This window comes from Grampus griseus, assembly GCF_964374135.1.
Source record: "Grampus griseus genome assembly, chromosome: 5".
Classification (NCBI taxonomy): Eukaryota; Metazoa; Chordata; class Mammalia; order Artiodactyla; family Delphinidae; genus Grampus; species Grampus griseus.
In genome coordinates this window covers 96,208,201-96,236,017 of record NC_138998.1, presented here as the reverse complement: position 1 = coordinate 96,236,017, position 27,817 = coordinate 96,208,201, and the positions used below count along the sequence as shown (strand labels likewise).

General features: G+C 36.1%; 1 protein-coding gene across 1 annotated transcript in view; it reads left to right on the top strand.

The window, feature by feature from the left end:
* Positions 1-27,817, top strand: part of TBC1D23 (TBC1 domain family member 23) — a 64,463-nt gene that overhangs the window by 26,990 nt on the left and 9,656 nt on the right. The window contains exons 3-15 of the mRNA XM_082655501.1: positions 438-543; positions 1,595-1,799; positions 6,803-6,926; positions 10,407-10,531; positions 10,623-10,669; positions 11,491-11,594; positions 12,949-13,071; positions 14,229-14,321; positions 16,807-16,977; positions 19,819-19,861; positions 21,987-22,096; positions 24,933-25,072; positions 26,604-26,648. Coding sequence (XP_082511627.1) covers positions 438-543; positions 1,595-1,799; positions 6,803-6,926; positions 10,407-10,531; positions 10,623-10,669; positions 11,491-11,594; positions 12,949-13,071; positions 14,229-14,321; positions 16,807-16,977; positions 19,819-19,861; positions 21,987-22,096; positions 24,933-25,072; positions 26,604-26,648 — 1,436 coding nt within the window. The remainder of the gene's footprint in view (positions 1-437; positions 544-1,594; positions 1,800-6,802; positions 6,927-10,406; positions 10,532-10,622; positions 10,670-11,490; positions 11,595-12,948; positions 13,072-14,228; positions 14,322-16,806; positions 16,978-19,818; positions 19,862-21,986; positions 22,097-24,932; positions 25,073-26,603; positions 26,649-27,817) is intronic.

Here is a 27,817-nt window from a genome sequence, read left to right as displayed (position 1 = left end):
TTCCTTAATGTGTCCTCACATGGCTGAAGGGACAAGGGAGCTAACTGGGGTTTCTTTTATAAGGGGGCTAATCCCATTCATGAGTGTTCCACCCTCATGTCCTAATCACCTCTCAAAGGCCCTGCCTGTATTTACCAAAACATTGGGGATTAGGTTTCAACATAAATGAATTTGGGTGAGGGGACACAAACATTCAGTCTATAGCATTAATGATGTTTGCTTGAAATAAATTTATATATATAATTATGTAAATATTTTGTGTAATTCATTTTATTCACTGGATTAACATGAAATAGTAAAATTTGCTATAGATACATTACTTTGTAATCTTTGAAGTGTGCATTATTCCTAAATTCAGGCCTCCATTATTATAGCATATTTTCCAAGAATGAGAAATAACATATGAAGCTGTTTGCTTTTTTTAATCTTTCTTCCAGATTGCTCTAAATGTTGCAGGAAAAGGAGATAGTTTGGCATCCTGGGATGGTATTTTAGACCTGCCAGAACAGAACACTATTCACAAAGATTGTCTGGAGTTTATTGGTAAGTTTAATAATTGTTTTCAAACAGTGAAAAAAATTTCAAATAATTTTTGGATGGAGGAGTTGCTCTTTAGTAGAATTAACTTGTTATAATTTGGGATATGTTGAATTTGTAAAGGGCTAATAAATAGCTTTAGAACTTCTTTTTTGAAATTCTTACGAAATAATGTCTAATATTTTAAGAGAGTCTGATTTTTAGTGTTTCTTTCGCATTATGTTTGATTAAACATTAACATACTTATGTTTAATTCTTTAAGTACCTTTACAGTTTTGTGGCAGTTTTAAATTGTTTTTTGGATAATTGAAGATCTGTATGATTGTATACAGTCCTCAGATTTAAGGGGGCTGTGTTCCAAAAGTTTATCTGTAAGTCGTAAGTCATGATCTGTTATAGAAAAAGTATTGTAAATCATGGGTGAATAGGTTTCCAATCACCCCACAAGGTCTTTTGAAGATTAAATTAATTTGGTTTATATTTTTCTTTTTTAATTCATCTATAGTCCATTGGTCTTTTTGTTTCTTTCTCTGTCACATTTTAGTTGAATTATTGACTAAATAAGCTTTTATGTGCTAACCTCAACAGAAGCACTATTGCTGATGTGGGCAAAGGAAAGGGAATTTGGTGGTGGAGAATGAATCACTTTCCCTCCCCTTGACAAAGCTATAGTGGCAGCTGCCCATTATGGGGCAGATGATAATCTGTTATTTGGAAAACACTTTTTTGCTTTCCAGGAATGTGGGTTATGCCTACCTTTCCTGCTTCAGATTGTCCATTCTTGTATATATCTATATGTTATATAGATACATATAAGATACATATATATCTATATAACATATATATATAGGTCAGGTATTATTAACTTAGTAAATACTGAATACCTAGTGAATATGAATAAGTATAAGGAAAAATATGCTTTTATGTAGTTCTATTTTGCCCTTGACATACTCTAAATAGAGTAAGGTAGTATTGTATGTTTGTAACCCAATATTTTGTCCAATAACTGAGCATCTAACAGGCCCTTGGTAACTTTATTTTGACACTTATTTTCTAGACCAGCTTTCAGTGCCCGAAGAGAAGGCAGCAGAATTACTTTTGGATATTGAATCTGTAATTACCTTTTATTGTAAATCACGTAACATTAAATATAGCACGTCCCTTAGCTGGATACATCTACTCAAACCGTTGGTGCATCTTCAACTGCCACGCAGCGATTTATACAACTGCTTTTATGCTATCATGAATAAGTACATTCCCAGGTAAAATATTATTTAGTTATTACACTTTTAAAAATGAATAAAGGTCTAGTTTGTTTTGAACTAAAGTTGTTAGATTTATTTTGATGGTAAAGTAAATGGTTCAAATAATTTTTAAGGTTGTTTGAATCATAATTGTTACTTGACTTTATTTTTGTGGTTATAAACATTTTTTAAAGGATTCTTTAGTTAAGAACTTATGCAATGGAATATTACTCAGCCATGAAAAGGAAAGAAATTGAGTCATTTGTAGAGACGTGGATGGACCTAGAGTCTGTCATACAGAGTGAAGTAAGTCAGAAAGAGAAAAACAAATATTGTATATTAATGCATATATGTGGAATCTAGAAAAATGGTACAGATGAACCTATTTGCAGGGCAGAATAGAGACGCAGATGTAGAGAACCGGGGGGTAAGGGGGAGTGGGATGAATTGGGAGATTTAGATTGACATATATACACTAACATGTGTAAAATAGGTAGCTAGTGGGAACCTGCTATATAGTACAGGGAGCTCAGCTCAGTGCTTTTAGATTGACGTGTATACATTAACGTGTAAAATAGATAGCTAATGGGAACCTGCTGTATAGCACAGGGAGCTCAGCTTGGTGCTCTGTGATGACCTAGGTGGGTGGGATGGGGGTGGGGTGGGAGGGAGGTCCAAGAGGGAGGGAGTATATGTATACATATAGCTGATTCACTTCGTCATACAGCAGAAGCTAACACAACATTGTAAAGCAATTATACTCCAATTTAAAAAAAAGTAATTTATGCTTCTAGGGTTTATATATGCAGTATAACTCTTCATAGTTTTTTGATTTCTTTACTTATAGAACAGTAACATAGTGTCTAAGTAAAAAGTAAAATTTTTGGAGTGCTGCTACTTTTTTTTTTTTTTTTTTTTTGTGGTACGCGGCCTCTCACTGTTGTGGCTTCTCCTGTTGTGGAGCACAGGCTCTGGACGTGCAGGCCCAGCGGTCATGGCTCACGGGCCCAGCCGCTCTGCGGCATGTGGGATCTTCCCGGACTGGGGCACAAACCCGTGTCCCCTGCATCGGCAGGCGGACTCTCAACCACTGCGCCACCAGGGAAGCCCTGGAGTGCTGCTACTTTAAATGAGGTGCTGGGGTTACAGCTTGGAATGTAGTCCTAGAAATACAGGCGTTGAACAAGTAATTAGAAGTGCGCTGAGTGTCAGGAAGGTGAAATATAGAGTGCTATGGGAATGTATAATGGGGGTGACCTAACTTGCCCTGGAGGTCAGGGAGGTCACCTCTGGGAACGTGACACTTAAGTTGAGTCTAGACAGATGTGTAGGTCATTGTGGGGGGCAGGGGAAGGGGGGGTGGGTAGTAGCAGGTGTTGCACTTACGAGGCCAGAAAGAATTCTTGTAGTTCTCAGTGCTGTGGATCAGGTAGTCAGGATTTTAGAGCCAAAAGGGACTTTTGACATAATCTAGACCAGTGGTTTGGCTGCACAGTGAACCTTTGATGCACATTGGAATCATTGGGGGGAGTTCTTAAAAATTCTGATGCCCATTTACATACCTGACTAATTAAATCCCATCTCTGAGGAGGACATTGGTGCACTGATGTTTGTTTAGGTTTAGAGCTTCTCGCTTGATTGCAGTGTGCAGCTGTTCTGGAGCTTGATAGTTAAGTGACTACCATTTTTTTCTGCTTTACTGTGCGGTAACACACTATATTAGGTGTAGGTCCTTTGTGTATTTTCTCATTTAAACAGTGACCACTGTAAGGTATGTATCTCTGATTTACAGCTGCAGAAACTGAGGCAAAGAAGGACATTAAATGACTTATTCAGGATTACACTTCTGCTTTATGACTGAGTCAGGATTTGAACCTAAGTTTGATTGGACACCTGTGCTTTAACTAATAAGGTTCTCCACCCTCGTTGCTTATTAGAATCAACTGAAGAACTTTTTTTTTTCTTTTATAGCTTAAAGTATCATTCACATATTACAAAATTCATCCTTTTAGTAGGTACAATTCAGTGGTTTTTAGTATGCTCACAGAGTTGTGCAGCCATAGCCACAATCACTTTTAGAATGTTTCTGTCACCCCCAAAAGAAACCCCAATACTCATTAGCAGTCAACTCTCCGTTTTCCCCTAATACTGTCAGCCCTAGGCAACCACTTATCTTTCTCTATGGATTTGCCTATTCTGGAGAATTTATATAAATGGAATCGTATAATATGTGGTCTTTTATGACTACCTTCTTTCACTTAGTATAGTGTTTTAAGGATTCATCCATATTATGGCATATATCAGTACTTATTTCTTTTTATTGCCAAGTAATATCTCATTGTATGCACAATATAAAATACCACATTTTATTTACTCATGCAACAGTTGCTGGACATTTGGATTGTTTTCACTTTTTAGCTATTACGAATAGTGCATTTGTGAACATTTGTGTACAAGTTTTTATGTGGACATGTATTTCATTTCTTTTGGGTATGTACCTAGGAGTGGAAATGTTGAATCATATGGTAAATCCGTGTTTAACCTTTTGAGGAATTGCCAGATTTTTCTACAACAACATTTTATATTCCCACCAGCAGTGAATGAAGATCCCAGTTTCTTTGCATCCTTGTTAACATTTTTTTTTTAAAATTATAGCCAGACTGAGCGTGAAGTGGTGTCTCATTATGGTTTTGATTTGCATTTCCCTGACAGCTAATGATTTTCTGCTTTTTTTCATGTGCTAAGTGACAATTTGTATATCTTCTTTGGAGAAATGTCTGTTCAGCCAAAGAACTTTTAAAACATACTGGTTCTTGAAGTTTCAACTATAAATAGACTATGTAGAGCCATGTAGGGGTTTTTTTGTTTTTGTTTTAACTCCCATGTGACTCTAGTGTACTCCAGAGTGGAGAACCTCTGTGCTACCTGGAAGCGATAGTGCTTCATGTTAGGAAAACAGACCCAGAGATGCCAGAATACAGGGCTAAGGTCATGGTAAAGCTGAGACTGGAATTCATATTTGGGAGTCTTCTGTTATACTAAGTCTCTCAACTGCTTATATTCTACCACCTCTCAGTGTAACAGAGCTAGTAATAGCAAGGGACATGATATTCCAGCTTTCTCTCGACAGAATGTTGGCGGTGGTAGTTACTAATAGAAGGATTGGGGTTTACATTGAGCTGTGTAACATACCGTCTTGTCAGGTTCTCCAGTTACTGTTTCCATGAGTTCCACATGTAACACAATGCTCCAGGGTCAGTGTTAATACCCCTGCATAGGGCCCAGCCCCACAAAATGCTGCTAGAACAACTCCACTATAATGTATCTTCTTATTACAGATTCAGATATAACATAGGTAGAATTCTATCAAGCACAGTGCTTTGCAGTGGAGAGTAACTTTGTAATACACAGCTATTAAATGAATAGATGCTGTTGCAATGGCTGACTCTCTGAGATGTTCCACTTTTTCTGAGGCAAACTAGGCAATTGTCCTTACAACATATGTCCCTACTCTGCTTACAACCTGTGTTTATGTGTTTTGTTTTAGCAGTCTATTGCCTTGCATACGTAGAGTGGGGAAAGTATTCAGATTAAGGAGGAAGTAATCTTGCCAATATGAATCCACTTCTGTCTTTGGGCATCTGAATTACCAATTTAGGGCTTTTTCTACAAAACTTCCCTGTTATCTGCAGTATTAGAAAATGGTAGATAGAGGGTCATACCAAATCCTGGCATTGACCTTAGAGCTTAGTTTTGTAGAAATTATTTTTCATTATTCCCGTTGGAATAGCACTTTGAAACATTCCTTATCAATGCTTTTATGTTAAAACTGACATTCATTTCATTAACTTTTTTGCATGAAGCCTTTTACCTTGTTTCAGTGTTTTTTTTTCTTTGGCCATGCCCTGCAGCATGCAGGATCCTAGTTCCCCAACCAGGGATCAAACCCCCGCCCCTTGCAGTGGAAGCGTGGAGTTCCAACCACTAGACTGCCAGGGAAGTCCTTCAGCTTTTTTATAGTTTGCTTTTTTTAGACTGTACATCTACCAAAGTACCACTTGTTGAAATATTAAATTACATATGTGGAAGGGTAGTATGCATAATGGTTTAATGCCCAGTTTCTGTGTACAAGTCTTAGTTCCATCACTTCTTAGCTACATGACCTTGGGTGGGCTGCTTGACCGCAGCTAAGCCTCATTTTTCTCATCTGTAAAGTGAAGATGATAATAGTGTCTTTCATAGTTGCCTGTAAAGATAAAATGAGGTAACTTTGTAAAGTGTCTATTATAGTGTCTGGCACATGGTATTTCCTCAATAAATACTGACTTTTATTATGATGGCCTGTGCTTTGAGCTGTTTAAATTTTTTTAAATTTTTAATGATTTATGAGACATAGGGGAACAAGGTAAGAAGTAGTACAGTTACTCAATAAGGTCAGTGTTTGGCACCTCCCAGGATTCACTCTGAGCACCTGATACCCAGGCCACTTCAACAGCTTCTAAGGCTCTGGGTCCACTATTTTGGAATGTTCATCTGTGGCCATTTCAGACTTGTACCTTTGCTGAAGGATTCCTAATTGAGTACATTAACTGTGGAGCTAACCTGAAGCCTTTCTAGGAGTTTCTTCTTATTTGGCAGGGAAGAAGGGAGCTGGACTTCCTCAGGACTCTCCAGATATCCTTTTGGGATCCAAAACTTATCAAAACAACCTAAGTGGTCCCACTGTTTTCATTGGTCCTTGTAGTCCTTTCTCCTGAGTGCTGCCTGGGTTCACCTGGAAAGACTCTGCCTAGAGTTGGCTGTAGACCTGATGTTTCTACAGACTTCTTTCAGGTCAGGTATATCAGGTGTTAGCAAGAGAGGTCTGCCCGGTTGTATCAGGCAGGCTTGCTGTTGTCAGTGCTGTGGTGTTCAGATGTTCTGTGGTAGGGAGGGGAGGTGGGTATTGCAGGAGGATCGGTTACTGACATGATCATTTCTGACCTATTAATGCAAGAAACTTTGCTGCTTTTGTTTTTTAGGGATTGTTCTCTGAAGGGGAGACCATTTCATCTTTTCCGATTACTCATCCAGTACCATGAGCCAGAGCTTTGTTCTTTTCTTGATACAAAGAAAATTACTCCAGACTCCTATGCACTCAACTGGGTAATAAAGTGAAAGTAGGAACACTTAATGAAAAATAGCTTTCTATAAAACTATAGTTAGGTGTTTTTTTTCCCCCCAAGGAAGAGAAAGAAAAGCACTAAATTATAGACTATTACTATTTAAACCAAAGGAGTAAAATTATTGGCACTTCAAAAATGATTTTTTTTTGCTCTTCACTTACATTAGTTTAAATTATTTAATATGAAGTTTAGCCTTTTGTTGTTTTACAAATATATGTAAATATATGTGATATATTTTCTTATGTATAATATATATATGTAATATATATAAATATATGATCTGTATCAGTTCACTTTAAAACTGTGATTAAATTGTTGATAGTATGTATAAGAATTGATATCCAATGACAAGGAAAATAACAAGATTATCAAATGATTAATATAAAAGAATATAAAGTACATCTCAGGAACTTTCCTTGTGGCGCAGTGGTTAAGAATCCGCCTGCCAATGCAGGGGACACGGGTTTGAGCCCTGGGCTGGGAAGATCCCACGTGCCGCAGAGCAACTAAGCCCGTGTGCCACAACTACTGAGCCTGCGCTCTACAGCCTGCGAGGCACAACTACTGATCCCACGCACCACAACTACTGAAGCCCTCGTGCCCTAGAGCCTGTGCTCCGTGACAAAAGAATCCACTGCAATCAGAAGGTTGTGCACTGCAACAAAGAGTAGCCCCCGCTTGCTGCAACTAGGAAAAGTCCGCACGCAGCAATGAAGACCCAACGCAGCCAAAAAATAAATTAAAAAAATTTTAATAAAAGTACATCTCAGTACTCTGTCATTCTATATTTGTATTTTTATTTTTTTAAGTTTTATTTATTTTTGGCTGCGTTGGGTCTTCATTGCTGTGCATGGGCTTTCTCTAGTTGCGGTGAGCGGGGGCTACTCTTTGTTGTGGTGTGCGGGCTTCTCATTGTGCTGGCTTCTCTTATTGTAGAGCACTGGCTCTAGGCGCACGGGCTTCAGTAGTTGCGGTGCGTGGGCTCAGTAGTTGTGGCGCACGGGCTTAGTTGTTCTGCAGCATGTGGGATCTTCCTGGACCGTAGCTCAAACCCGTGTCCCCTGCATTGGCAGGTGGATTCTTAACCACTGTGCCACCAGGCAAGCCCTATATTTGTATTTTTAAATGGGAAGTTCTGTTATTTCTAGGTCAGTGGTTCTCAAACCTTTTGGTCTCAGGACCTCTTACACTCAACGTTTATTGAGGAGCCACAATTTATGTGGATTATGTTGGTTAGAAATTAAGAAATTTTAACCATTTATTAATTCATTTAGAAGTAGCGATAAATCCAATGCATGTTAACATAAATAGCCTATTTTTAAATGAAAATTAACTATTTTCCAAAAAGAAAATCAGAATAGTGACATTTTTTAATATTTTTGCAAATCTCAATATTTGGTTAGGGCACAGGCAGGTACGTTCTCATATCTTCTTCTCTATTGAATCTGTGATGATACCATATTTCATGTAGCCTTTGGAAAATTCTGTTGTTCATTTGTGAGAGAATGAATATGAAAAAGGCAAAATCTAAGTATTATTATGAAAATAGCTTTGACATCACAAATACCCTGTAAATACTCTTGGGGACTTCCAGGGCTCCTCAGACCATACTTTGAAAACTGCTCTTCTAGGGTAACTTGAAGATCTTTCTAAAACAGTGATTGGGTTCTAGAAGAATATACATATATTCAAAATTTTTAATGTATTCCTTGATCATGTCTTACCTAGCTTTTCTTCAGGAAGGATTCCATTTCTGCCACTTATTAACCATGTGATTTAATACACTTAGCCTCTGAGCTTCGATTTCTTCATCTGTAAAATGGAACTAATAATAGTACCTATCTCAGAACATGATGAGATGAGTAATGAGGAAATGGTGACTAGAGAATCGCAACTGGTTTCAGCTCTGGCATACTAAATCTCACACTGCAGCAGCCTATTCTTTCATTCCTTCTCGGCTGCAGTCTTCTCACTTTGAGTAAAAAATAATAAAATTGTAGTTTCTCTGAGATTCATATGTTGCTATTAAATCTACTTATTTGTGTTGAAGTAAGAAACTTTCTTTTAAGCATTCTGGTATGTTAATAGGGATCTCTCTTGTCACATTATGCCTGGTAAATGCCATTTCTGTGACCAGAACTCTGAAGTAGTACTCAGTGCTGCTAGCAGATTGTAACTGAGTACTGAAACTACCAGTTTCACTTTGTCAATGCCCCAAGTAGTTCATTCTTGCTACTAGTATCATGTCTATGGGATGGAGTCTTTTTTAAATCATGAGATGAAACAAAATGAATTCCTAAACTTTGAGAACTCATAACTGTGAATGATGCAATGGTAGCTTTAGTTTAGCTAACTGAATTTAATGAAGACCATATCTTGCTATTCTGTTTGTATTTGCATCTTCTGTATTAGTAATAGTAATTTTTAAACAGTTACAGAAAGCATTCGAAGCATTATGTACTTTAAAAGCTTTGAGGTCAGCTGTAATAGCAGTTACATCAGCTGTGGAGTGTCAGGCTTTTTCTAGCCCAAACATCACCATTTACTAGCTCTGTGATGTTAGGAAGGTTATTTAATAGACGTCTGTTTTCTTACCTATAATGTGGGGAGGAAAATGTCTATTTTGAAGGACTGTTGTGAGAATATTTAGAATAAGAGATATATAATAAAAGATATGTGGCAGTAATTTAGTACCTGGCACAAAATATTCACTAAATGTATTTGTTCTCATTAGCTCCCTTTAGCCATTAAGACTGTTTGAAATTTAACTTCTAGATGGAATTGTTTCTGTATCTAATAAAAATGGAATAATCTAAAAATATCACTGAATTTATGCAATTTAAAACACAGTTGGGCTCTAGAGGAACTTACACATTAACAATTCTTTTGTTTGAAGTAGAAAACCATAGAGCTCCTGAAACATTTTGAGGGACGTGAATGTTGTCTCATCTGTTTCAAATGATGTACAAGTAAGATTGGGGAACAATTTGCCTTTAAATTGTCCTTACAGTTTCATTTGGTGCTCTTAACTCAAATTACCATGCTTGATCCTCACAATTACCTTGCAAGTTAAGTACTTATAATAGTTACCCTCACAGAGCTCGTGGGGTTATTATGCTGTGGCAGATATGTGCTAGTTACTGTATATATGTGCTAGTTACTGTATATACTCTAGGTTAGAGGATGGGTAGTAGTATTCCTTTTTTTTTTTTTAAAACAGAAGTAGAAATGGAAGCTCTAGAGGTTAAGTGACATACCCTAAGTTATACAGCTAGTAAGTGGCTTCATTGTGCCTTGAATCCACATGTTCTGCCTTTGGATTACATAGAGTAAAGTTAAGGTACAAGTTAAATATCAGGTACAGACAGTTTGATATAGTGTTACTCATTTGCCTGAATACTTTTAAAAGAACAAGTCGTTGCCAGTGGTTTATCTCTCTCATTTCATTTCCTGATTACAGCTTGGAAGTCTTTTTTCCTGTTACTGTTCCATTGAAGTCACTCAGGCAATATGGGATGGATATCTACAACAAGCAGATCCATTTTTTATTTATTTCTTAATGTTAATAATCCTTGTTAATGCAAAGTAAGTATTAAGTTGACTAGATTTTTTCCTCTCTGTTCTCAGGGTGCTCTGTTGATATTTAACTCAAATTCATTTGATTCTCTTTTTACAGAGAAGTCATTTTAGCACAGGAGTCTAACAGCAAAGAAGAAGTTATCCGTAAGTATTATTTAATGTGGAGAAAACATTTCAAGTCAGTTTTCTGAAACTCGGTTTCCTCATGTATAAATTTAGAATACTCTAGAAGAGCTCTGAGGTTCCATTCAACTCTTACACACTCTCCACGTACAGACCTTAAAGACTCTTGCCCCTGATTTGCCACCCTTATTCATTCCTTCTATGTATTTTTCACTCTTTCAATTCTTTTCCATATACTCTTTCTTTGGTTTCATTGTTCAGATAAACTGCCCTCCTCTCACTCTCCCCTTCCTTCTTCCTTAATTTGCCTTTGAATACTCAGCTCTTACAAGTGTATCCGTTGTTGAAGTCTTGGTTCTTCGTTTGGGTCCTCCCCCACTCTAGCTCCCACACAGATTTAGTTACTTGCTCTCTATAGTGCCTGGCACTTTGTACTGTGTGTGTTACGGTGTTTGTCTCACTATGTTATAATGATTTATAGTCACATTTCTCAAACCAGACAAAGTTCCTTAAGTCAGGAACCATTTCTTGGTCATTTTTTATTTCCAGGGACCCTGACATTTATTATGTGTTCATTGAATAAATCACACTATTCCAATCGAGGCTAATGAATTTGATTTGATTGCCAGATACCATCATTCACTAAGAGCAGAACTGTATTAACAGTTTCAGTTCCTTTGGGGAAAATCCACTTCTCAAGCAGTTTTCAGTGCATCACTGTTGAGATTCCATTTATATAGTTCAGATGTTGAAGATAAACCAACTTTGATATGTAAATAATGTTCATTACTGTATTTTTCACAAAAAACCTTTTTAATATTATATTTGTAATCATATTTCAGAGTTCTTGGAAAATACTCCATCCAGTTTGAATCTAGAAGATATAGAAGACCTTTTCTCTCTGGCTCAGTATTATTGCAGTAAAACACCAGCTTCATTTAGGAAGGTATCAGACAAGAAATCACCTACTTCAGTATTTCGCATTTTGTGCATTGTTTTATGTTTATGTTGTATCCACTTCAGTTAAAATACTCTAGGTTGTCCTTCTTTTCTTTTTATGTGTTACAGTTTTGTGTGATTTTTTTCACTGTAAATACTCTCCCTAACGGAGGAACAGACATTAAAAAAGATACTATACAAATATTCTAGGAACCATTTCACCTCTACTCTGATTATTATTTCTGATCATGAGACTATTGACTATAAGGTACTTCTTAAATTAATGCTTCCTTGATGTTAAAAAATATAAATATTACAAAAATCTGATGGAGGATATATAATTATGCCTTCTTTATCTGGAGTTTAGCTTTGCACAAGTTTAATGCTGCTGAGCTGTCTTTTAAACAGAAAAGGGTCACTTAGCTCCATAGAGACCTAGAACCTTTCTCAGATCAGACAAGTGCTTTCAAGAGAAAGGACACCAGATTAGAAGCCCAAGTGCTGTGAGCTCCTAGAAAGTAAAACTCTAAGAAGCAAAAGCTAGTAACGGGGAGGCACAGGAGTACCATTTATAAACAATTTGTGACCTCAGGTGCTCATGAGAGCATTATTGTTTTTTTGTTTTTTTTTAAGGCATTCTGGCATCATAATTGCTAGTTGGAAGTTATCGTGTCACTGAAACATTAAGATGAGATTAAATTATGTTCAATATAGTGTGTTCAGGAGGCAGACAAGGGAAACCTTGTAAGAACATTTCCCTCAAAACTAATTAATTACAAAAGAAATTTATTTCTAGGGACTAGTTTCAGCTATTTTAATAATTGCCTTATGTAGAACACCTCATTTCCCAACAGTGTTGACTAAGTTAGGTGGTGGGGTAGTGGTTATGATACTGGATGAAAAAGAAGTCTTATCCTTTTCTTTCCAGTCTTTTAAGAGAATAGCTTTTATTCTTCAGACATAAATAATCTGCACTAGCAGTTGCTAATTAGAGCAGGTTTTAGCAGCATATTACACAATTTGTGCCATGTTTTTGTTTTCATTTTATTAAAATATAAAAAGTTGTGAGTAACCATTTAAAAATTTACTATTTAAATATAGGTGATAATATAGAAAATAGCTGTGTAGAATGTGTTATTTTTTCTTAGTCTTTCATTTTGTGTGAAATCTAATGGGGACTTTGTATGCAGACTTTTTGTAGCTTTTAGCCTGTAAGATATGAGAGGATATGTTAAATCACATGACTCAAAGATGTTATGTAATTATTTTACCTTTTGTCTTGGTCTGTTGAGAATAGTTTTAGGAAAAAAGTTTGATTTTATTTTTTCTGCATAATGTTTCAAAAGTTCCTCTTCACACAGGATAATCACCATCTCTTTGGTAGTACTTTGTTGGGAATTAAGGATGATGATGCAGATTTGAGTCAGGCACTTTGTCTGGCCATCTCCGTGTCAGAGGTCCTTCAAGCAAATCAGCTTCAAGGGGTAAGTAAAAAAAAAACCCACTGTTTATCAGAAGACTATCCCCTTTAAATGCAAGGAATCAACATTTCCTCCCTGTTTGTTGATTCTCACAAAATTAATTTACTATAACAATGTAGTTGTTTTGCTTTTTTTGAATGATTAATGTGTTAAATCTTCTGTCCATATGCTCATTTTTAAACTGCCAGCTTGCATGTTATTTTACTTGTCAACAACTAATTAATTTTGACACCAATTTTTGTAAATTGCCAAATCTTTTTTCATATTTTAGCAAAGCAACTGAATGTTATATAAAGTACTTAAAAGGGTGGATTTAGCATTTAACAGTTAAATTTTGGATACTTATACAGCTAATTGAATTACATGGTTTAATGCCAAAAGGCATGTTACAAAGGAGAATTGAGGATATACCATGGTTTTCTGTCTGTTGCTGTCTTCATGAAAATCTTTTTGCTAACAGTGCAACAGTTAACCGTGTGTGTTTGGAAGATGGGATGTATTTCGAAGATGGAGAGAAGAGGAACGGACATGGAAAGACAGGCCTTTTACAGTAGATCTTTTTAAAACAAGCATTTCACATATTTTTCTTATTAGAACTATTACTTAAAAACAAATCAGAGCATGTAATCTAGTTTAAAGAGACCCATGTGAACTTCTTCAGTTCAGACTGGCACTGGAGAACCTCCTCTCACCCCCAAAAGACATTTATTTAATCCTTATGTGAATTGCATTGTTGATAAGTGTGTGGGCTTATTTTCAGAAACAGGAATTGTATCTACATCTGTGTTTATTTTCAGAAACAGGAATTGTATCTACATCTGTGTTTATAACTACATAGTGTTTTTAAAAGTGTTTAACATGATAAACATTAAATTACTAAATTCCAGTATAATTAGTTTTATAGCTCAAACTAACATTCTTCTGCTACATATTTTAAGACTTTCTAGTCAAGAACAGTATATACAGAGTATTTTAACTACTTAAAATGAATAAAACTATTTAAGATCTTGAGGTTATTTTCTTGAGTCTGTATGGGTCCTCCTATGTGAGATCCATTTCTAATCTATCTGTTTCCCCTTCTTTGGTTAATTGTTAATATTATATTGTGTAAAATGTGACCCTCATGGCAAGTTTTATTTTGTCAAATGTTTCCCTTTTAGGAAGGAGTCCGGTTCTTTGTGGTGGATTGCCGTCCTGCAGAACAGTATAATGCTGGGCATTTATCAACTGCTTTCCACTTAGATTCAGATCTGGTTAGTATAAATGCTGATTAAAAATTTTTAAAAAGTAAGAGAAGAAATGGATTTCTTTTCTTTAGCCCATAAATAAATACACATGTACCAGATTGGGGATGTTTTTCTTTCTGCTTAAGGAGGGAGTCTCTGACCTTATAAAAGTGTTGCCTCAGGTTTCCTTTTCACCTAGGACACCCTTTTGGCATCATAAAGGGTAGATGAAAGCACTGTTAACTATGGCTTACTGTTGCTTACCATTGTTATGTCAGTAAATTCTAAACTTCTTACTGTGAGCTACCTGATGTAGCACTCAGCATAGTGTCTTGCACTTAGTAAGTACTCTGTGAATATTAGCTCTTCTTATGATTGGGTAATTAGTCTATAAGCCTTTTTTTCCATCATGAGTACTTATGCATATAATAAAGTAATATTTAATAAGGGTGGTATCTGGTGTATAGGGGCTCAGTTGTTCAAATTGCTGTCCTAGGGTCACTTGAATTGAAGGACTAGATGAAGTAGATAATTAAATATTGTCAGAGATGCTTAGAGCATTTGGTAGGACTGGGACTGACATCATTTAAGCCCTTCTGGGGTTATTAGAGCCTCAGGGATGGAGAAGACAGAAAGAGGAATAACTTCTTTTGCTGACTATTCTATCTGCCCTTCTTCCCAACTTGTCTGAAAAAGTTGACACTGAAGCTGAAAGGGCATGTTGAAAGGTCTAGGTGGTATCAAGAGGAAACTCATGGAAAATGGAGGTGAAACAACCCAGAGAGTTTGGGGTGCTATAGGTGAAGAAGGCAGTCCTAGCTTGTTTGCATCCTAAAAGTGAACTCTGGGCCTTTCTCTTCCTTGATTCATCTAAGGAAGACCTAAATGGTCCTTCTTTTATGCTTATTTTTAAAATTTATTCATCATTAATAACTTGATTATTCTTAAAAAACTCAAAGGATGTCTCCAGAGTTGACAATTACTCTCAGTTTGTTTAATCATCCAGACCTTTAATATGTATTTATATATTTCTTACTCACTTTTTTTTTTTCCACTTGATTTTTCACTTAATAGTTCACTTGCATTTTCACTTAACAGTTTTTTGGAGATCTTTTCATTTTAGTACATTGTTTTTAATGGCTGTATAGTGGTCCACGGTACAGATATACCATAATTTATTGCCTGATTGATGTACATCTAGAATGTTTTCAGTTTTCTTGTAATAAAACAATGCTATAGTTAACATCCGTATATATATTTTGTGGACTTGTGCAAATATTTCTGTAAAATAGACCCCTACAAGTAAAATTTTGGGGTTGAGAGTTGTGGGCATATACAACATTACTAGAATCTGCCGTATTGCCCTTTAGAAAGGCTGAATCAACTGATACTTTACAACTGTAAGTGAGAATGATTGTTTCATACCATCAGCATTATTGGACATTACCAATTTTTTACTTTACAAGAATGATGGTCATTCTTGTTATTACTAGTGATGTTGTGCATCTTTTTTCAAGTGTGCTGTTAATTTGTATTTTTTTTATCAATGCAAATTGCTTTTCTATGGTTTGTCCATTTTTCTATTGGATTTTCACTGTGCTTTTTTTTTTTTTTTTTTGCGGTACACGGGCCTCTCACTGTTGTGGCCTCTCCCACTGCGGAGCACAGGCTCCGGACGCGCAGGCTCAACAGCCATGGCTCACGGGCCCAGCTGCTCCGCGGCATGTGGGATCTTCCCAGACCGGGGCACAAACCCGTGTCCCCTGCATCGGCAGGCGGACTCTCAACCACTGCGCCACCACTGTGGAAGCCCCACTGTGCTTTTTATGAACAGTTTTTTGAACAAATTTTTGTATTTATTGGCATACTTGTTTTCTTGAGGGTAGGAAATCAATTTTTTCATCCTCATATCTCTAGTATCTAGAGTAGTGCTGATGAATAAATGGCTTCTACTATTTCTGACTGTCCTCTAAGAAATTCATGGTTTGCCATGTAAGTGGAAACTAAAAAATATAGCTTGTTTCAATGTATTGTTTTTGTCAGGGACCCTTCCACTCAGTGTTAAACTTTTCTTGTCATGATACCTAAAGACACTGAAGCTTAGAAAACAAACAGCAAAAACAATTTTTTTTGTCTAGTAAAGTATTTTCTTTGCATAATTTAATCTTTCTGTGAATTTTCAACTTTTGTTTTCTGATGTATTATAGGTACATTTATACACATTTCTTTTATCCCAGGGATTTTATTTATAAGAGCCTTTGTTTGGGGAATTCCCTGGTAGTCCAGTGGTTAAGACTCTGCAGTTTCATTGTTGAGGGCCTGGGTTTGATCCCTGGCGGGGGAACTAAGATCCCACAAACTGCGTGGCATGACCAAAACAAACAGAAAAAGGCTTTATTTTCATGGTGGCAATATAAATATTGTTTTTTTTCCCACCCTGGGAAAATATTTTGTTTTGCAAATGTATAAGAAACACAGGCTTGCCACATTAAAAAAATTTTTAATTGTCTAGATGCTCCAGAATCCGTCTGAGTTTGCACAGTCAGTAAAATCCCTGCTGGAAGCACAGAAGCAGTCCATTGAGTCTGGCTCCATCGCTGGTGGGGAGCACCTCTGTTTCATGGGCAGTGGCAGAGAGGAAGAAGACATGTATATGAACATGGTCCTGGCACACTTTTTACAGGTATGCCGACAGATTATTTCAGTTTTCCTTAGTTACTGCTATCACCTTTAAGAAATTCTCCTAGGTAATTTTGTGCTGTTGTCTACCTTGTCAAATTTATCTGTTTTGTTTTTTTTTTAACACTTTATTGGTTTTGTGTCTTGCCAACAAAGGTCTTCTCCCCCAGATTTTTCTTGCATGCTTATGTGTTATACTTTTATGTTTAAATCTTGGCCCATCTGGAATTATTTTTGTGTAAGAAGTGAGGTAGGAATCAAAAAAAATTTTTTCCCCAAATAGCTAACCAGTTGTGCTGTCAATATGAAATACTACCTCTTTAATATACTGAATTCCTCAATGAATCAGGGTCTATTGCTGGATTATTCTTTTGCATTTTTCTCTATGCCTATTCATGCCTCAGCTTTTTACAGTTGCTATATAATTCATTTTAATATCTTCACTTTGAAATTGAATAAATGTACATGTATATGTATTCATGACACTTAGCCACCTTTCCTTTTTGTGTTTAAATGTTGTCTTCAGCACGACTAATTTGTATCAGCGATTTTATGCAACCTGTCCCCTCTACCTTTTCTACAAAGCCTCACTCAGTGATGGCTCTTTCTTTATAAAAATGGTTGTTTATTAGGTATTCTTTGGTAGTTTATACATTAAAGTCCTCATTTTGTGTGGCCCTGAACTATGGAATCAGGAAGACAATAGGAATGCTATTACACAAGCCACTCAATTTACATCCACTTTACTGGGAATCTGGTTTGAGAAAATTAGTCTAAAGCAGGGCTCCCCAACTCCTGGGCAATGGACGGGTACCAGTCGGTGGCCTGTTAGGAACTGCGCCGCAGAGCAGGAGGTGAGCAGTGGGCGAGCCAGTGAAGCTTCATCTGTATTTACAGCCGCTCCCCATCGCTCCCATTACCGCCTGAGCTCCACCTCCTGTCAGATCAGCAGTAGCATTACATTCTCATAAGAGCACAAACCCTACTGTGAACTGCGCATGCGAGGGATCTAGGTTGCGTGCTCCTTATGAGAATCTAATGCCTGGTGATCTGAGGTGGAGCTGAGGCGGTCCCACCATCCCCAGATGGGTCCATCTAGTTGCAGGAAAAGAAGCTCAGGGCTCCCACTAATTCTGCATTATGGTGAGTTGTATCATTATTTCATTATATAGTACAAAGTAATAATAATAGAAATAAAGTGCACAATGAATATAATGTGCTTGAGTCATTCTGAAATCATCCCCCACCCCACCCCCCATCCGTGGAAAAATTGTCTTCCACAAAACTGGTCCCAAGAAAAACTGGGGACCGCTGGTCTAAAGGACAATCCTTGAAAGACAAAATCAGAGAAGGAGCAAGGTATTTGGGAGAGGGATTATAAGGTAAAGTTATACTTTACTGGGGGAAAGATTTTAGAAGTTTATACAGAATAACAAAAATAGGTTCTCAAACTCATTTTACTTATAAATTTAATTGACCTATTCTAAAAATGGCCTGGTATAGGCTGTATATTATGAAGGGTGTCAGATGGCAAGAATTTGGAATATTGTGGACTTCTATTAATAATTCGAGCTCTTAATGTGGTTTTAGAAATTCCCCCCCCCCAGTTTTTATTGTGGAAAATTTCAAACAAATCCACAAGTAGGGAGAATTGAACTCTATAAATTCTTTGTAAAGACATAACCACATTATCACTCTTACACTTTATTATAAAAAAAAGTAACGAGTGTTCAAGTTCCCTTGGTTTTCTCAGGATCTAAAACAAGACATTGCACTCTGGTTGGTATCTTTTAAGTCTCTTTTAATTTATAGGTTCCCTTTCCTAATTTTTTTCCTTGTACATATTTGTTTGGAAAAACTGGTTACTTTGTCTTATATTTTCCCACAATCTGGATTTTGCAGATTGCATTCACACGGTGTTGTTTATCAGGTTCTATCCCTGGTATTTCCTGTAAACTGGTAATTAGACCTAGGGACTTGTTAGATTACTTTTGGGGGTGGGAGGGTTAGGAAGTCTTGGGTATTGTGTACTTCCTCAGGAGGTAAATACTGCCCAGATCTCTTTGCTTTTTGTGTCTTTGTTTGTTTATCATTGCTTAGATTCATTAATTTTTAGTAGTTTGTAAAATGTTAACGTTCTGTCATTTCTTCATAATTAGCTGTAGTATTTGCTTTTGTATTTCCTTTTTATAAAAGACCCAAAATATTTTGGCAAGCTTTTAAAAACCATTCTAGTAACATCCGAAAATACAGCGTAACTGATTTTGGTTTGACTCTGTATCGCACTATTGGGACTATAATACAAGTAAAATCATAGTCTCATTAGTAGCCATGAAGTTGTCCACTTCTTCCCACTCAAGCACCAGACCTTATAGTACACACGATAAATGTATGTACTTCTCTGTGCCAAAGTCCAAAATGTCAAAGAAGAAATTCAGAAATTTAGTATATAACCTTATATTACATTTGTCAATGCTTATAGAACTATCAGAAGTTTTATAGAATTTTTTTAAAATTTATTTAATTATTTTATTTTTGACTGCGTTGGGTCTTGGTTGCTGCACGCAGGTTTTCTCTAGTTGCAGTGAGTGGGGGCTACTCTTCGTTGCGGTTCGCGGGCTTCTCATTGTGGTGGCTTCTCTTGTTGCAGAGCACGGGCTCTAGAGCGCAGACTCAGTAGTTGTGGCACACGAACTTCGTTGCTCTGTGGCATGGACCAGGGCATGGAACCCATGCCCCCTGCATTGGCAGGTGGATTCTTAACCACTGAGCCGCCAGGGAAGCCCCCAGAAGTTTTAATTAAATTGCATTTGGGAATAATTTTAAATTTTATTTTCTATTTCAGAAAAACAAAGAATATGTGAGCATTGCCAGTGGAGGATTTATGGGTAAGGTTTTAATTTATTAATCCCTTTGTCCCTACTTTTCAGAGGAAATTATACTATCACTGGAGCTGATTTAGAATGACCAAATTAGTTAATGGGTACACTTTCTCTTCAGTCATTCACTATTTTCAGAAAAGGCAAGGCCAGCAGGACATACAGATAAAGACAAACACAATAGACAATTGCAATGAGTGAATATATAGTGGAAGACTGTTGAAGTGGATGTGTATTAATTAGCTTGTATTTGTAGAAAATGTTTTTGTAAAGAGGGGTGAAAAACTGCCCCACATGATTTGTTTCTGTGGAGAAGGAAGGATAGATAGGACTGGGAAACAAGAGTAGGAGGAATAATTTTCACTGTATACTCTTTGCGCTATTTGCTTTTTTGTTTGTTCTGTTTTCATTTTAGTTTTGAACTACACGAGAGTATTAGCTGCTGAAAAAATGTTGACTGAATAGAATAAAACAAATAAGTTGATAATTTCAAGTCTGCAGATAATATCTGGTAATTCAGGATAGTAAAATGACAGAATCTCTACCAGCAAATATTTGAGAATATATGAAGGAGTAGGTCAGGGTAGTAAGGTTAAAAAAAGACTATCTTGGGCTTCCCTGGTGGTGCAGTGGTTGAGAGTCCGCCTGCCAATGCAGGGGACGCGGGTTCGTGCCCCCGGTCCGGGAGGATCCCACATGCCGCAGAGCGGCTGGGCCCGTGAGCCATGGCCGCTGAGCCTGCGCGTCCGGAGCCTGTACTCCGCAACGGGAGAGGCCACAACAGTGAGAGGCCCGCGTACCGCAAAAAAAAAAAAAAAAAAGACTATCTTTTTTTCTTTTCTTTTTCTTTTTTTTTTTTTTTACAAATTATGTTATTTAAGGGTACAGATTTACAACTAGTAGATAAATAAGTCCTGGAGTACTAAGGCACAGTATACTAATGCACAGTATAGTGAATATAGACAATATTGTATTATAATCACCAAACTTGCAGAGACTAGATCTTAATTATTCCCACCACAAAAAAGAAATGGTAATTGTGTGACATGATAGAGGTGCAGCTGTTGCTACAGTGGAAGTCATATTACAGTATATAAATGTATCAAATCAACATTTTGTATACCTTAAACTTACACAGTGTTATATGTCAAATATATTTCAATTAAAAGATAAGGCGCCTTTCATTAGGGAAAGAGATATAAAAATATTGAACTATAATTACTAGGAAAATTAATGATAAAATCAAATTAATATTTGTTGGAGGCAATAGAATCCTGAGTTTGAATCATAAGAGTCTTATAAGGATTAAGTTCTGGCTTAATATGATTTTCTTATGTTATGACTTAGACATTTTGTTAGGTTAGGGTCTATTTCTTCTTGGTCTTTGTTGATATTAGCAAGAATTATTTCTCCTGTATATCATGGCCTGATAACTAACTACCCTTGAAGCTCATACCCAAAGTGATTTAACAAAAGGTCTTATTTAAATAAGTACTAGTGTTAAGCAAGTATTGGCCTAAGGCCCAGTGTTATTTATTGGAAGTTCTGACAACATGATACAAAACGTCGTGATACAAGACACTTTTGAGAGTCTGAAAAGTATTCTTTTATAGCACAGATATCCTAGGTTTTAGGAACTTTTTTCTAAACTATGAATTATTTCTTTTCCAAGAATAATCTCTCTTTCCATAGCAGTTAATGCCTAAGACTGCTTCTTTATTATGGGAAGGATTAACTGATGTCTCCTTATGGTAAACAAAAGCCACCGTAGGTTTTCTATTAATCTTTTATGGCATAAAACCATTGCTAAGATTATTTATTAATACTTTAAGGATTACCTTCCAAAGAGGAAAACATCAAGCCTATATATATAGTTACTGTTACCCTTAGGGTCAATTAAGAAAAGTTATATGTGTATAGAGAGAGGGCTTTAGAAAGAAGAGGAAAAGGAAGGCTTTCTGTAGCCTGGGGTCTTTTAGTACTTTACAGAGGTGCTGAAAGAAATACCTGTGATTATGCCCTTGGATCCTTTTCATTCAGCTATGACATGTTTATTGTACTTCTCTGGTATTGAATCTTTCCAAAGGGTTTGATACGTCAGGATTTTTTTTTCTTCTTCCTATTTATCTTTAAGCACTGCAGCAGCACCTAGCAGACATTAATGTGGATGGACCAGAAAATGGATATGGCCATTGGATTGCTAGTACCTCAGGCTCAAGGAGCAGTGTCAATTCTTCTCTTGATGTAAGTGTATATGTAGAATGTCACCAGAGTTGGATAAATGTCCAGGTGATTAACAACTAAACAGCTACCATAACAGAAATGGAGTAAAAATAATTCAAACACATGCAGTGAGCAATCATATTATTGTGAGGTTAATGAAATGGTGGGAGCAGGCCTAAACAGCTAAACTAGCCAGGAGTTCTGGTGGTCTACCTGCTGAATTCAGATTTCTCCCTCTCCAGCTGCAGCTTGGTATCACCTAGTGACAATTTTCTACTCCAGCTTAAATGTCAGTGGAGATAATTCTGAGTCCCGTGACTAGCTAGGACTCTAAAGTGAGCTGGTTCTAGGAATCTCCCAATTAGTTTGGGTCTGGAGAATACTGAGGCTCATGTTTGCATCTCCAGCATACTGTCTCTGTAGCTCTCCTCCCCACCACATACCTACATGATTAAAACTTCAGTCCACCCATATTTGAGAATGGGCCAGGCAGAGGAAGACAGGAACCAGTTGCCAATGCCATTTTATTTGAGTTTTAGGTATTGAGGTGTACATTACTGCAGGGTTTTGCAATAGTGGGTAAATCCATTCTGTTCTACTTTGGAAATATTTGGGCAATAAGTCTTGTGTGTTTTCAGTATTTCATGTCATTTGAACTAGGTGTCATTAAATCATTTTCTTAACAAGTAATGGTCTTCATCTACCTAAAGGTCATTCTTTAAAGAAATAGAGGGAAAACTCCAGTACAGGGTGATGGTTACAAGCTTGGGCTTACCAGTCTGACTCACCTGGGTATTCAGGTTTTGTCTTCACAGTTTACTTTCTTCATGATCTCTAGCAAGATCTTTTCCACTCTGGTTTCTCCATCTGTGCAAATAGGGATGATGATAATAACACAGCTTTCTTCACAATAATGACATGAGGATTAAATGTGCAAGTGAATGTAAAGTGTAGTACCTGTCACTTATATATCTTATAGTAGTTATTATAAAATTGTAACTCATTAGATGATTAATTGAGGCTTATCTTCAGCCATGTAAGTCAAAGCAAATTATTGCCAAATTATCAGCGCATAAGTCTTCTCTGAGAATTAGGTTTTCAGCTTGATCTAGGTATCTAGGAGCTCACCATTTATTTAATAAGTATTTGCTGTTTTCATTTTAAATATCTAAATAGTATAGATGTATTATAATGTGTTCAGTTAGTCCCCTTATTGTTGAATATTTACATTGTTTCTAGTCTTTTACTATTATATACACTACTACAATTAAGTTTTGTAGTAATATATTTGCCTATGACATGATTATTTCATCCTAGAAGTGAAATAACATGATCAGAAGATTACATGTCAAAATCCTTAGAATTCTGCATTATTGTCAAATTTCCCTCCAAAAAACATTATTCTAATTTATATTCCTGTCCACAGCTTTGGATGGTCCTTGTATTGAACTTTTTATCTTCAGATTTGAAAAACAATGATTGAGGCTAAAGATAACTGTCTTAAAAATGTGTTACATTCAGAAGTACCAAAGAATTTCCACAGTCAGTTTAATTTGGTTTTGAATTTAGATATGGCAATGGGAACATGATTTTTGTGTTATTTAGTTAATGACTTCTCTTAAAAATAAGAATAATATATGTTCATTGTAGCATCATATATAAATATGAAAAATGTAAAGAAATCAAAATTATTTATAACCCAACCATGGATAACAGCTATTCATAGTTTGAAATATTTTCTTTAAATCTTTTATAATGCATATTTTTTTTAGTATTTTATTTTAAAAGTAGTGATCAGAGTAGTGATCAGAGTGTACATACAGTTTTATTTTCTGCTTTCTCATTGAACATATATATGAGCATTTTCTAGTATTTTTAAATGCTTTTTTTTTTTTTTAGTATCAGTATAGTTTTCCACCAAATAGTTCCTAAATCCTAGGGCATTTTCTGATTATTTCCTCCCCATAAATTCTGAAGAAGAATTAATAAGCAGAAGATAGGCACATTTTAAAACTTTTGACATCTACTACCAGCTTCCCCTGTAGGGTATAAAGGAGCAATTATATACAACTCAAGAATTATACTCACATCTATTACACTAGGTACATAAGAGTGACTTTTCTTGAGAAATTAAAGGCCTAAGTAATAATGTTTTAAACAGCAAAAATTTACAAGGAATAAATGTTTAAAAATTTAGCTATATGAATGATATTCTGATTATAATTTTGCTTATCTTTATAGAGTAATCTGAGTTAAGAAAAGGTCAATAACTTTATTTCTTATTGAATAAATAAGGTAATTTCAGCCTCCACACATTTATGTGTGTAATATATATCCTCATTTTTCATTTCTACCTTCCATTCCTAAAATGGTTTCACCCAGTATATCAGTCTGCTGGGGCTGCCATAACAAAATACAACCAACTAGGTGGCTTAATGTATTTTCTCATAGTTCCAGAGGCTACAGGTCTGGGATCAAAGGGCTAGCAGGTTTAATTTCTCCTAAGGCCTCTGTCTTTGGCTTTCAGAGTACCACCTTCCTGTGATGTTGGTACATGGCCTTTTTTCTGTGCATGTGAATCCCTGATGTATCCCCTTCTTCCTGTAAGAGTATCAGTCATATTGGCTAGGGCCCACCTCATTTAACCTTAGTTTACTCTCTAAAGGCCCTATCTCCGTATTCAGTCACTTTCTGAGGTACCCTGGGGATTAGAACTTGTAACACGAATTTATGGTCGGGGGGTGCACCCAGTTCAGGACATAGCATCTAGATAACCTTTAGCAGTAGCGTATCTTGCTAATCATTTGGAGAGCAGTTAATCCATCAGTAAGTTGTTGTTTGTTTTTCTTTTTTTCAGGGTGAATCTTCTAATGGCTCAAATGATAGAGGAATGAAATCACTAGTAAATAAAATGACTGTTGCTTTGAAGACAAAATCCGTTAATGTCAGGGAAAAAGTTATCAGTTTTATTGAGAATACATCAACTCCTGTGGACCGGTGAGTTGCTTATACAGTATGAATTTGTGATGAGTAATTAAAACTATAGAAAAGTATCTTAACAGTAAATGTTAGTTGAATAGAATGTGCTCTAGAAAAGGATCGTATATTACATTTTTTTATTAGATGATTCCAGTTTTCGTTGTCATCACAGAGATGTTCTTTATTGCTATAAAATTTTACTGTAAAGATTAGTCTGTCCTCTCCCACTGCTCAGAATAGGAGGCAAGTAATAATTCTGCCCCTTCACGCCATTCATTAGAAAAAAATTATTCCAATGGTATTATGTATATGATACTTCATATAGCAGCTGCTTCCCACATGTCAAATGGTTGGGAATCATCTGCTAAGTGCAGTAATCTCATAGCAGGAATCTCTTTCTCCGCTTCAGGAATTTAAAACCTAGAAAATTTGGTCATACTAAATCAAGCAGAAACCCGTTTTTGTAAAGTTTAAGAATTCAGATCTTCATAGAATTTTGTTCACAGCATGTGTGACCCCTATTTTCCCAATTACAAATGAAGTATCCAGCTAACAAATGATAAGTTTAAGAATGTCTGTTATATTGTTTCTTACTGGAACTGTGAGGGCACAGTATGTTTTTTTTCCTCCACATGTTGGTCTCATTGATCTTTCTTGTTCTTAGGGTTCAAAGCTAACCTAATAATCCCAGCGTGAAATTTTTTCTAAGCAAGCCTGATCTTGGAAATGTGTTATAGTATTTAATTTCACTCTCATGTCTTACTTGCAGCACCCTAGGAGAGTTGAAGTATTTGATTTTAAGAACTGAATATAAGGCATTTACTAATTTTCACTTTATTAAATAAAGGACATATGCATACAGAGATTTTTTTTCCCATTTAGTAAATAGCAAAGAAGATATAGATTATTTTCACTAATCCAAAAAAATTGTACCTTGTCTACAATGGACTAATGTTAAAGTGTTGTTATCAAGGCTGAAAGGTTTTTTTTTGCTCATTAAAATTATGTCTGCTTTCAAAAGCCTTAATTTTAAAATTACTTTTAGTTAGTGCATTCTAAATTAGGGTACTATTTTTTTTTTTTTTTTCGGTACGTGGGCCTCTCACTGTTGTGGCCTCTCCCGCTGCGGAGCACAGGCTCCAGACGCGCAGGCTCAGCGGCTATGGCTCACGGGCCCAGCCGCTCCACGGGATGTGGAATCTTCCCCGACCGGGGCACGAACCCGTGTCCCCTGCATCGGCAGGCGGACTCACAACCACTGCGCCACCAGGGAAGCCCTAGGGTACTATTATTGGTACATTTTGTAGCATGAACACTTAAAATTTATTTTAAAATGAACTAGTGATAATTCTAAATTGAAAAGACTATTTTCTCTTCGTTAAAGAATCACTTGAAACTGACTTTTCTTCATTTTTCTTTGTACTTGGGATGATCAAAATATTCTTTTTTAATATACCCCCGGGTTAGAAAAACTGATTATATTTTTGTTTTAAAGCTTTTGCATTTTTAATAATCATATTGTTCTGTCCTCTGCCTCAATTTGCTATAGAATGTCTTTCAATCTTCCTTGGCCAGACAGAACATGTACCGAGCGGTAAGCCAATGAGTAGAGCAGCTTTACTGGACCATCCTTTTCCTTTAGCATGCTTCATGCTGTCTATAAGCCTCATGTTGTCTTGGCTAAAATTTCATGCAGCTGTTTCAAGTGCTAAACTTTTCTCATTCTGCTTTTAGGAGTGTGTGATGCTGATATGTTTTCCTTTTGGTTTTTTGCTCGATCATTTTAATTTTTTTCCTTGCCTTCTTCTTTATATCTCCCATTCCTCATATGAAAATCAAGTACATTCAAACCCAACAACTTCATAAAATCTGCAGTTTTTATTCTGAGACAGAGGAAGGTGAAACAAAGAAAATATGTAGTCTCAGAGTTAGGAGGGTATTAGCTTTGGAGATCATTTACTTCTGTCTTGTGCTCTAACAGTAGGGAAAATTACAGCATCTGAGAAAAGGCACAGTTTGTGGTTCAAATTTTTTGTTATTTCATGTACACTATGTAGTTTTATAATATTGCTAGGTTTTTCTTAATAAGATGTATGTATTTAAGTTAACATTATATAAATTGGTGTGAACAAACTATAGTTCTAGGGTTCTACCTTTGCTTTTCCTTGAAAGAAATTAGGCCATGGTGGACATGTTAAAATATAATCCATCTCTTCTCTGACCCCAATAAAACGGGATACTCATCATTAGATTCCATAGGTTTAAAGTTTAGAAATCTACTGGATCTTCAATTAGGATAAACAAAAGAACATTATACTGTATGGCTTTACAGTTTTTATACTCATGATTTTTCTGCAATTTGAGTTTGAATATCAATTATAGCAATCCCTATGAACATTTAAAAAGAAATTCTAATCATACTTTGAATGTAAGTTAAGCTTCAGAATAATGGAGTTGACTTTTTTAGCAGGTCTTTTCAATATTTTCAGTGAATTAGAAGTAGCATTTTTAACAATAGTTTACTTTCAACTTACGGATAAGAGTTGGCCAATGCCAGTTACAGACCTTCTATTATAATTTTAAAGGAGGTTGCTTCTTTTAAAATTATAATCTATTTGTGAATCATCTTTCTGTTTTCTCTTGTTACAGGACCATTGAATTAGTCTAATTTTAACTCCCAAGTTTTATCGCAAATAATTCTTTAAACATTCAAATTATCTTCTCTAGTCCACAGGCAGATATATCCATTTTGAAAATAGAGTT